The sequence below is a fragment of the Camelina sativa genome, chromosome 17, assembly GCF_030686135.1.
Source record: "Camelina sativa cultivar CO46 ecotype springtype chromosome 17, ASM3068613v1".
In the NCBI taxonomy this organism is placed as follows: Eukaryota; Viridiplantae; Streptophyta; class Magnoliopsida; order Brassicales; family Brassicaceae; genus Camelina; species Camelina sativa.
In genome coordinates this window covers 23,679,658-23,691,637 of record NC_141896.1, presented here as the reverse complement: position 1 = coordinate 23,691,637, position 11,980 = coordinate 23,679,658, and the positions used below count along the sequence as shown (strand labels likewise).

Here is an 11,980-nt window from a genome sequence, read left to right as displayed (position 1 = left end):
ATCTTGTTCGGCACCCAGGACAGGTTTTTTCTTTTCTTTCTGAAAGCCAGTCCAATCTGGAACACTTTTTCCAGCTCCTCATGTATTAAACTGCCATGATTTACAAAATGCATTTTAACTTTGTTATGTCCCAGTTCGATACCATTCTCATTCTGACTGGGATGATTTTTGCTGATATTCTTTCTGATGTCGTGGCCAGAGGTTCTCCCAATTACCAAAAATGTGCTTCAGCGAGCTGGATCATTGGAAGGGTCTCTCTCTCTTGTTCCCTTTCTCTTAATGTTGTTGCTGCTTTCTGCTTAGAATTTGTATTTGAAATTGAAAGATGTTAGTATTAGAAATTGGCGAGATTTTTTTTCTGAAGAAAGGGATTTAGAATCGTGGGTGGGGTTATTTCTTAGCCACTGAAATGTCTAAGACATTGCGTCTTTGCTCTGTATTAGGACTGGAATTTAGCTTACGGGAGATGCCTATTGGAAGAGCTGCTCTGGGAGTTCCCTTTCCGGAGGAGACCATCGCAGCTGCAAAAGAATCAGGTGCAGTGCTTCTTGGAGCCATTGGAGGGTATGTCTTCTCTCTTGTCCCAACCTATGTTGTTGGCTGTAAATTTTTTTGGGAAATACAGTTTCTCATATTTTCATGTTTGGTATGATTTAAGGTACAAGTGGGATAACAGTGAAAAGCATTTGAGGCGTGAGAAGGGGTTACTTCAGCTTTGTGCAGGTCTTAAAGTCTTTGCAAATCTGAGACCTGCTACAGTTGTGCCATAGGTAACCATCCTCAGCCTAATCTCAGAAATTCTTGGTAGTCTGAACTTTGTTTCTTGTGTGAAATTCAAATTTTTGTTTTGTTTTTATACAGTTAGTGGATGCTTCCGCCTTGAAGAGAGAGGTAGCTTACGGAACTTTCATTCTAATTTTTTATCTTGACAATATTATATTTGTATTTTGGATTCATCTGAAGTTAGGATTTTTGTTGCAGGTTCATGCGGCTGTTGAAGTATTTGTCAATTTTAAGACCGATAACAGTGTTAAAGTGACGAGAGAGTAAACAGGCCTGAACAAGTCAGAGGTATCTTCTCGTTTTCTTCTAAACCTATGAATCTACGTATTTTGATTTTCGTGTGAATTTTTTTGCTTTTAAAATAAGAGTTTCATGCGGCTCTTGAAGTATTTGTCAATTTTAAGACCGATAACAGTGTTAAAGTGACGAGAGAGTAAACAGGCCTGAACAAGTCAGAGGTATCTTCTCGTTTTCTTCTAAACCTATGAATCTACGTATTTTGATTTTCGTGTGAATTTTTTTGCTTTTAAAATAAGAGTTTCACTTTTTGTATTATATTGGGAATTTTAAATTGTTCTGCTATTATAATTACATAGGTGGTATTGACGTTTTGCTTTTGAAATAAGAGTTTCGTTCTTGTATTATATGGGGATCTTTATTAACTAATGTGTTTGGTCCTTTCTTCTTTTGCCTGCTGAAATGGCGATACAGGTTTGTGTCTGTGGCTGTGTGTTCCAAACCAGGACGATGAATCATAATTTCTCAAGGACGTACGAAAGCATCAAGGTTTATCACTCATAGGGAGGGGACTTATCTTGTAAGTATGTTGTTGTTGTCAGGACGGTGATCTTGGTTGAGCTGTCATGATGCGTCTTTGGAGGTTTAGCACTTTGAGCCCAGTTGATCTTTATCTATCCTCGTCTTCTTAGCTTCTATCATGTTGTTAGTCGAAACTTTAAAATGCCAATGACAAGAGACTGCTTCTGCCCCCAGGTACGAAGTTTAGAACACTTAATTATCTTATTGTCTCGTACTTGTATGTTTTTTACATTATTGGTTGTCTTTCTTTTTCAGTCATAGGCTTCCTGCTAGTTCCAATTCTTACATTACAAGTGATCCTAGTGTTGTGAAGGAACTACGTACTTCTTTTGGTAGAGAGAAGACGCTCAATTGTCAAGTCAGGCAAGTCAGACTCGTTACTCAGAATCACTCAAAGCATTCGTTTCAGTTCCCCATCCATATGTTTTTTACATTATTGGTTGTCTTTCTTTTTCAGTGATAGGCTTCCTGCTAGTTCCAATTCTTACATGACAAGTGATCCTGGTGTTGTGACTTGTAAGGAACTACTTGCTTCTTTTGGTAGAGAGAAGAAGCTCAATCGTCAAGTCAGGCAAGTCAGACTCGTTACTCACAATCGCTCAAAACTTTCGTTTTAGTTTATCCATATGTGAGACTGAGATATCTTTTTTTTTTTTTTTTAATTGGTTTTGTTTTCCTGCTTGTGCTTCTCTAGATGATGCTGAACTCGTGGACCCAAATGATGGTAGAATCCTCTTCATTGTAAGTCATCTCAAAATCCTCTGCTTTTCTTTATTTTCTTATGTTTCAAGTTTTTCTATCTCCCCCAGCCAATGATCATTTTTTCTTTTTTTTCTTGGTTGAACAACAAGGTACTACTCAAGTGGAAGAGCACGGCCTGTGATGGAGTCAAGAGGCAGGTACATTGTTCTATTTGTTTTTGTTTTATCAACAGTATAACAAGAATCTCAGGTTTATGTTTCGTTTTGCAGGTTTGCATGAAGAATGAAGAAGATTCGTAACCAATAAGGCAACAACGTCAAACTGATTCTTCTTTTTAAATGGAGTCAAGAAGCAGGTATATCGTGTTTTATTTGTTTCTGGCTTTTTTTAATCAACAGTGTAACAAGAATCTCAGGTTTATATTTCGTTTTGCAGGTTTGCATAAATTGGATGTGTTTGAAAAAAGCTTGAAGGTAAGTTTAAGTTATGAAAACACACAATTTCCCAGTAAATTATTTTTCAGAGCTCTTCACAGTAACGTTTTTGAGTTATATTTTGTTAGGCTGAGTAACAATTGTGTGTTTTCATACTTCAGACTCCAGTGCCAAATCCAGAACTGATTCTAGTTATTGATGAGTTTTTTCTTAATACCACTGATGGTTTTGGTTGCAGGTCTGAGTGATGAGTTAAGATATGCGTACTAAAGAATCGAGTCCAGAAGCAAGTATATTGTGTTTTATTTGTTTCTTGTTTTTTTAACCAACAGTGTAACAAGAATCTCATGTTTTGTTTCGTTTTGCAGGTTTGGAAGAAAAGCTTGAAGCTAAGTATAAGGTATGAAAAAAAACATTTTCCCGTATAATCTCACATTATCATAATAGACTCTAACATTTCCCATATACTTAGTACATTACTTCTCCTCGACCTTCCCTACTCCTAACTTCCCAGCGCATTCTTCAACCACTTACGACACAAACAAAAAGCACATATTCTCAAGGCGTCGCTACGTTCTCCTTCGCCAGAGGAGCTATCTCTTCACCCTCGATTCCGGCTTCACTCCCGGCCACATTTAGGGACAATAGTACCTTCTCCCACAACCTCGCAGGTTCCTGCATCTCATCAAAATCAAGATTGATTCCAACAACAACCAAAGTTTCAAACTTTAGAATGATGAATTGAAACACTAACCTTCCAGGAGAAGTCTTGGTCCATGCAGTTCTTAACCATCTCTTTCATTGCGGATGTTCCATACACTGCAACGGCTCTCGTCACAGCATTTGCTGTTGCAATCACATCTTCCGGATCCACAACTTCACACTGTAAACAAAGCAAATTCGTAACTCAATTTTAGAATATTAAGCTGTTATAATGTACCTATCAGAAACACTGTTATAGAGATAGCGCCTGGTGATTTTTTTTTTATTGAGTTACCTTGACGTTGAATCTTCCAATGTGGAAACCTGTGTAGCCATCTTTAACAGTGTCCACAAGCCCACCAGTAGATGCCACAATAGGGACGGTTCCATATCTCATAGCGTGCAGCTGAATGAGACCACACGGCTCAAACCTGCTGGGGACAATGATGAAGTCAGCTCCAGCAGTGATCATATGAGCCAATGGCACGTTGAATTTCGCCACTCCAACCGCCTTCCCTGGGAATTTCTCTTCCAGTTCCAGAATCTGAGCCTCCATCTTCTTCTTACCGGTTCCCTGTTGAAAAAAAAATCAGGTAAGATTCAACAAGTTTGTGATCGTAAAGAGGTTATATATATGATCACAACAAGTCCACTGCTTTATGTAGTACTCACAAGGATAACCATCTGAACATGAAGCCCCATGAACTTGGAAATAGCTTCCACTAGAATATCAGAGCCCTTCTGTTCCTCTAACCTCCCTATGAAACCGATAACAGGGACATCCCTGTCCACAGGAAGTCCAACAGCAGCCTGAAGCGCTTCTTTGATCAATGGCTTAGCATCAGTAACCTGTAAAAACAAGAAAATACATGTAACCATTTCCCGCCTACTTGTTCAATTCCAAATGCACTGATCTATGAGATAAAAATAAAAATCTTACAGTGGTAATATCATATTTGATATCTATGTACTTGTCAGTGGAAGGGTTCCATTCTTGAACATCCATTCCGTTGATAATCCCGGAAACTGTTTTCATTCGAAGGTATGTATGGAGTTCCACGCCTCTATCGATTCCAGAGATGAGTTCTTGAGCGTAGTATGGACTAACTGTCAAGACACGGTCCGCTTCCAGAATTGCAGCCTTCATCCAGTTAATTTTCCGTCCTTTTACCGGCTTTTCATACCTGAAAATGGAACATAAGTTTATGTAACTGAAAACAACATATAAAACGGAATAGTGTAGTGTTCTGTGTTGTTCTGAGAAAGCTTTCGTAGACATCAGTACGTACCCGTCAATGAAGTCGAACGAACTTTTAAAACTGGTGGGCAAATTGAGAAGAGAGTAGTCATCAAAGGCAAATCTTCCCTGGTAGGCTATGTTGTGAATGCAGAAGACAACCTAGACAGTAAACACCACCCGATGGCATTTTTTGATATATCGTTCGTTGGTAAATAAGTATGAAAGCTAGAGTCGCAGTTCAAGGTTTGTTAAAAGCTGGATAGCTAAATAACATACATGATGAAGGAACACTGCTAGTTCTATTTATACCTACCTTTGCATTCATGTAGACTCCACGAGATTGATACTTAGATTTGAGGTAACATGGAAGAAGAGCTGTGTGCCAGTCATTGGCAACAAAGACCACATCTTCACCTACAAACATCAGACAAATACGATTTTTGAAACTTTTCAGAAAACTGATGATTTTTATACTCAGAAAAATCATTTTCTCACCATATGGCCCAGAGAAATACTTGCTGCTGTTCAGGTTCAGAACCTGTGGTGCCTCAAGAGCAGCCTACCAAGGTAAATCATATTATTATTGCTTAGCTACATGTTCCAATCAAATGACTCAGAACACAACACCAACACAACCGTGAGAGTTCAACAACTAGAGAAATAAAAAGATAAAGAGTTTTACCTGACACAAGAGACTGAACCGTAGTTGGTTGTCATTGTAGTCTATTCCAGTTATAGGACCATAGATTTTGGATCCTGTTTTGCCCAAAACCTGCATTATTCCTCATGAGCTCGCCAAAAGTACAATACACCTTGTGATTGATTAGTTAACCAATATATACATATATAAACAAACAAACCTTAGCAAGAAAGATTGGATGATCAACAAAGACACGATCAACTCCACGTTTGTAGCAATGAAAGAAACGGACATCCTCAACTTTATCCCCAATTTGGATCTGCATCAGAATAACATTACAAAGAGATATGGCCTCCTTAATTAATGCATCATTTGTAAGAACTGATGCATAATCCTATATATATATATATATATATATATATATATTAAAATACACATACAGAGCAAAAGAGGAGAGAATACTACCTGAACAACAACACAAGTATCCCAAGCATCTTTATATTGGTCATACCGAGGGCAAATCGTCATCACACGGTGGCCTCTAGCCTAACCAAAGAAAAAAAAACAAAACAGAACACATTACGTTCAATAAAGACCTCAAGACATCTAAAAAATCAAGCTAATTCAATGTGTGTATACATGAACTTACAGCCAGAGCTGGAGGCAGACCACCGAGGACATCACCGAGGCCACCAGTCTTGCTCCATGGACCAACCTCAGCTCCAATAAAAACCACAGACATCCCTTTCTCACACACAATCTTACCGGCAGGTTTAACTTTAGGAGCCTTCTTGTTAGCAGCGGAAACTTGAGATGATCTCCTGTGAACCATGTTGGAAGACCTTAACCCACAGTGAGTCATGGATTGACCTTTCAAGGTTATCTGAGACAGATCAGAGCCCGGAGAAACTCCATGGTTGTTGTAAAGTAAAGTCCTTGACACAAAGTGAGAAGAAGCAGTCACAGTTGCCATCGTTAGGTTAGAAGAGACCCTTTTTTTTTTTTGCCTGGATTAGTTCAGCACACACACAAAATAATAATAAAAAAAATCGATACTTTGACTTAGAGTGAAAAAGTTCAAACTTTGCGATGATTCTTTGACAAAAAAAAACTTACAGATTTCACGGCGCCGAAGCTAATGGAGGAGGAGATGAGAAAAGCAGTGAAGAGTGCTGAGACTGAGAGGACTGAGGAGAAAGAATGAATGGTCCGTTATGTTAGTAAAGAAGAAGAGTGGAGGAGGAGGCTCGGAACTTGTAGTGACACGTGGCCTTAATATAGTAGTTGAGTGGGCGATTTCCATCACATGATGAGAGGGTGGTCAGTTTCAATCAATGGCATTGCCCGAGAGGCTAAAAGTTGTTTTTAACTTTTGGTGCGTACGTTTTGGTCGGGGAGAGGCTAAAAGTATCGACGGCTGAGATTTGTGAAAAAACATACTATACATAGGGACTCTCTCTCTAATTTCTAATTGGGTGGGGGTCACTTCCCTTCGCTTATACAAGTGTTGTTTGCTTTTGTCGTCATATATCATGAACGACAACTTTTTCTTGGCCCCATTTGTTTAAAATTCACGGTGTAGAATTTTTGTCATGTTTTCTTTTCTTTTTTGAAAAAAAATTATTATGTTTGTATTTTTTCTTTTGTAAGTGTGTTTGAAGATTTTAGATTTGACGAGTTACAAATAAATAAGAGTTTAATAATAAAATTACTGATATACTAGGAAATCAAAATTTTGTTATATTTTAAAAACATTTTCAAATTTAAAGTATTAAATGACTCCAATACATTTGTTATGGTTAATTTTAATTAGGTTGATATAATGATTTGGGTCAATATAATATGTAATTTCGTTTAGACCATTAATCTATATATAAAAGTAATCCGAATAAATACCATCAAAGGTTATGTTTTTTCAATCGTACATTTTGGATAATTTTCTAAAAAAATCTGTACAAAATCGAGATTATGTGTTTTACAAAAAGTTGTGATTGTTCATTGTAACTTTGTAAAGTTACAACTCTTCATTATAGAGTTATGTCTTTTCACTATATTTTATTTATATTTTATCATCACAAATTTTAATTCTAATAGGTGTGTCTATTTATATAGTCATGCTTTTTGAACTCTCTTTATATTTGTATCTTTATCACTAACTAACAAGTTGTTGAAACAAAATTTTCATTTTATGTTGAATCTAAATAATTGTATATGAATACCTAATATTCAATGTTATTTTATAATCTAACTAAAATTTTAGAAATGATTATAGCAATAGAGAAATTTAATACAACTTAATATAGAATTTACAGTTGCGTATATTTATCTTAACTTTTAGTTAATTTTTTTTTATAAAAATTTTAATATTTAAAAATAATAATAACAATCTAATAAATGAGAACTGACTTTTTGTAGTACTTTTTTGTAAGAAAATTGGTTTTATTTATTTATTTTTTAAAAACTCAAACAATATTATTAAGTACTACGAAACGCCGCAACATGTACTCATAGTTTTTCCTGTTCGAACTAAATTTAAGATATAAAGTTTCTGAAAATTGCAGATTTTGTGATAGTGGCTTTCCGGCCAAATGGCTGAACGGAATTTTCGGGTTTATAGTGGAAAGCTGGTAAAAAGTACTACAAGTGGTATACTCATACGTTCAAAACGAAGTTGATTTAAGGAGGTAAAAAAAAGAAAGAGAAATATGTTTGAGAAAATATCCTTAACTTTTTCTTGGCCCCATTTGTTTAAAATTCATGGTGTAGAATTTTTGTCATGTTTTCTTTTTTTTTTTTGAAAAAAAATTATTATGTTTTTTTTTTTTAAAGTGTGTTTGAAGATTTTAGATTTGAGTTACAAATAAATAAGAGTTTAATAAGAAAATTACTGATATACTAGGAAATCAAAATTTTGTTATATTTTAAAAACATTTTCAAATTTAAAGTATTAAATGACCCCAATACATTTATTATGGTTAATTTTAATTAGGTTGATATAATGATTTGGGTCAATATAATATGTAATTTCGTTTAGACCATTAACCTATATATAAAAGCAATCCGAATAAATGCCATCAAAGGTTGTGTTTTTTCAATCGTACCTTTTGGATAATTTTCCAAAAAAATCTGTACAAAATCGAGATTATGTGTTTTACAAAAAGTTGTGATTGTTCATTGTAACTGTTTTTTTTGTAAAGTTACAACTCTTCATTATAGAGTTGTGTCTTTTCACTATATTTTATCTACATTTTATCATCACAAATTTTAATTCTAATAGGTGTGTCTATTTAAATAGTCATGCTTTTTGAACTCTCTTTATATTTGTATCTTTATCACTAACTAACAAGTTCGCTGAAACAAAATTTTCATTTTATGTTGAATCTAAATAATTGAATATGAATACCTAATATTCAATGTTATTTTATAATCTAACTACAATTTTAGAATAGAAAAATTTAATACAACTTAATATAGAATTTACAGTTGCGTATATTTATCTTAACTTTTTGTTAATTTTTTTTTTAAAACTTTCAATATTTAAAAATAATAATAACAATCTAATAAATGAGAACTGACTTTTTGTAGTACTTTTCTGTAAGAAAATTGGTTTTATTTATTTTTTTTTAAAAAAACTCAAACAATATTATTAAGTACTACGAAATACCGCAACATGTATTCATAGTTTTTCCTGTTCGAACTGAATTTAAGAAATAAAGTTTCTGAAAATTGCAGATTTTGTGATAGTGACTTTCCGGCCAAATGGCTGAACGGAATTTTTGGGTTGATAGTGGAAAGCTGGTAACAAGTACTACAAGTGGTATACTCATACGTTCAAAACGAAAAAAAAAGAAAGAGAAATAAGGGTGTGAAGTGAGCTACTTAGGGTGTTTGAGAAAATATCCCTAACTTTTTCTTGGCCCCATTTGTTTAAAATTCACGGTGTAGAATTTTTGTCATGTTTTCTTTTTTTTGAAAAAAAAATTATTATGTTTGTATTTTTTTTTGTAAGTGTGTTTGAAGATTTTAGATTTGATGAGTTACAAATAAATAAGATTTTAATAATAAAATTACTGATATACTAGGAACTCAAAATTTTGTTATATTTTTAAAACATTTTCAAATTTAAAGTATTAAATGAGCCCAATACATTTGTTATGGTTAATTTTAATTAGGTTGATATAATGATCTGGGTCAATATAATATGTAATTTCGTTTAGACCATTAATCTATATATAAAAGCAATCCGAATAAATGCCATCAAAGGTTGTGTTTTTTCAATCGTACATTTTGGATAATTTTCCAAAAAAATCTGTACAAAATCGAGATTATGTGTTTTACAAAAAGTTGTGATTGTTCATTGTAACTGTTTTTTTTTGTAAAGTTACAACTCTTCATTATAGAGTTGTATCTTTTCACTATATTTTATTTATATTTTATCATCACAAATTTTAATTCTAATAGGTGTGTCTATTTAAATAGTCATGCTTTTTGAACACTCTTTATATTTGTATCTTTATCACTAACTAACAAGTCTGTTGAAACAAAATTTTCATTTTATGTTGAATCTAAATAATTGAATATGAATACCTAATATTTAATGCTATTTTATAATCTAACTAAAATTTTAGAAATGATTATAGCAATAGAGAAATTTAATACAACTTAATATAGAATTTACCGTTGCATATATTTATCTTAACTTTTCGTTAATTTTTTTAAAAAATTTTAATATTTAAAAATAATAATAACAATCTAATAAATGAGAACTGACTTTTAGTACTTTTTTTGTAAGAAAATTGGTTTTATTTTTTTTTTTTTTTTAAAAACTCAAACAATATTATTTAGTACTACGAAACGCCGCAACATGTACTCATAGTTTTTCCTGTTCGAACTGAATTTAAGAAATAAAGTTTCTGAAAATTGCATATTTTGTGATTGATTTTCCGGTCAAATGGCTGAACGGAATTTTCGGGTTGATAGTGGAAAGCTGGTAACAAGTACTACAAGTGATATACTCATACGTTCAAAACGAAGTTGATTTAAGGAGGTAAAAAAAAAAAGAGAAATAAGAGTGTGAAGTGAGCTACTTAGGGTGTTTGAGAAAATATTCCACATCGGAAATGGAGAGTGTTTTTCATTCATTTATATATGGTTTCACATTATTCTAGTTTCAAAAGTCTGTAAAAGGAAGAGAGAAGGTTCCCACACACACGCTGTGGGCCGTGAGCTTTTGGACTCTTGGGATTTTCACATCGCCGAGTATTTTTTGGACTGCATTTAGGCCCATTTATATTTTGGTAAAACTTGGCGTGAACTCCAAGTAACTTGGGAAATACTCCAAGGAAATTACGGAGTACTCCAAGAATATTCTCTCGAGATTCTACCTCCTTCCACTATATATAGAGCCCGAAAGCTCTCATTATTTGTCAAGCTCTAAACACACAAAAACTAACTCTAAAATGACCTTTCTCTCTCTCTATTGCTTCGTCCAAAGTAAGTTCTTAGACCTTCTCCATTGGGGGTTCATAGAGGAGATCTTAGACCTTCTTTATCGGTAGTCACTTAGGGCATCTTTATAGGCATAACTTTTTTTTGTGTTCTTAGATTAAATATATTAGGAAAATAATCTAAGATCAGTAGTTAAGATCTTTTGCTAAAAAGTTAGTTATAGGGAGAACATGTTTAAGATCATAAGATTTAATAATATAATATTCTTAAACATATTACAATTTTAAAAACTTTAAAAAATAACATTTAAATTGTAAATTGCAAATAATATAAATTTCAAATTGTGAAAAAGTCAGCAGCTCTATAAAATTTCTCTCGACGACCAAAAATTTCTTTCCAATAAAAATTGAACACGTCACACAAGAACAACATAAAAAACAGTTCTCAAATAAGATCAATTTTACTGATCTAAGCCCACTTTATAAATTTTTCCAATTTAAATAAGCCCAAGAACACTCTCATAATTATACCTATAAAAATGGCCTTAGAGGCGTTCATAGTGTTTTGTAGCAAAAAAATAAATAAAAAAAGCTAAGGACATTTTTAAAGGAATAACACTTTTTAGTGTTCTTAGATTAGATATATTAGGAAAATAATCTAAGATCAGTTGTTAAGAACTTTTGCTAAAAAGTTAGTTATCGGGAAAACATGTTTAAGATCATTAGATTTAATAATAAAATATTCTTAAACATATTACAATTATAAAATCTAATAAATTTTGTATATAATATTACAATAAAACTTATTACAATTATATAATATTTCTTAAACATTTTTTTAAACTTATAAACTTTTAAAATATAAATATTATAAAAGAACATTTAAATTTCAAACTTATAAAACTTATAATAAAATTCATAATACAATACCAAATATTGATGAAACAACAAAACATTGTAAATAAAATTTTGTAAAAAAGAACAAACAAACATATTACTTAATTAATTAAACAAGACAAACATTTTATTTAATTAATACATAGTTTAAGGTCCAACTTTATTCCATATATGCTCAATCAAATCCTCCTTTAAATTGTGATGTGCTTGTCTATCACGAATCATTGTATGGCCATCACCTAATCCCTCAAGATTTGAAGACATATTTACCAAAAACGTAAGATCCGGAGTAGTTCCAGTTCCATCATCTTGTTGG

At 32.9% G+C, this 11,980-nt stretch overlaps 1 protein-coding gene across 2 annotated transcripts; it reads right to left on the bottom strand.

Annotated features, from left to right (window-relative positions):
- Positions 1 to 3,107: 3,107 nt before the first annotated feature.
- On the bottom strand, positions 3,108 to 6,822 carry LOC104757652 (granule-bound starch synthase 1, chloroplastic/amyloplastic). 2 transcript variants are annotated; one of them, XM_087497117.1, is made up of 13 exons: positions 6,437 to 6,822; positions 5,970 to 6,327; positions 5,786 to 5,866; positions 5,541 to 5,639; positions 5,363 to 5,452; positions 5,176 to 5,239; positions 4,994 to 5,094; positions 4,730 to 4,839; positions 4,381 to 4,624; positions 4,113 to 4,289; positions 3,736 to 4,014; positions 3,493 to 3,621; positions 3,108 to 3,413 (listed from the first exon to the last, which is right to left on the bottom strand). In XM_087497117.1, exons 2-13 carry the CDS (start codon positions 6,291 to 6,293, stop codon positions 3,297 to 3,299), a joined length of 1,815 nt encoding a protein of 604 aa, XP_087353243.1. In that variant the 5' UTR covers positions 6,294 to 6,327; positions 6,437 to 6,822; the 3' UTR covers positions 3,108 to 3,296. The 2 variants fall into 2 exon arrangements, with proteins under 2 accessions (XP_087353243.1, XP_087353244.1); XM_087497118.1 differs by having other exon boundaries at positions 5,970 to 6,255; positions 6,437 to 6,793.
- Positions 6,823 to 11,980: the final 5,158 nt, after the last annotated feature.

What these genes read in the sequence shown, in the direction of transcription:
- LOC104757652 (XM_087497117.1), bottom strand. Translation starts at nt 6,293, where the DNA reads ATGGCAACTGTGACTGCTTCTTCTCACTTTGTGTCAAGGACTTTACTT. An exon ending in ATACTTGTGTTGTTGTTCAG is followed by an intron (nt 5,640 to 5,785) that starts GTAGTATTCTCT and finishes ATTCTGATGCAG; the next exon opens with ATCCAAATTGGGGATAAAGT. An exon ending in GTATTTCTCTGGGCCATATG is followed by an intron (nt 5,095 to 5,175) that starts GTGAGAAAATGA and finishes TGATGTTTGTAG; the next exon opens with GTGAAGATGTGGTCTTTGTT.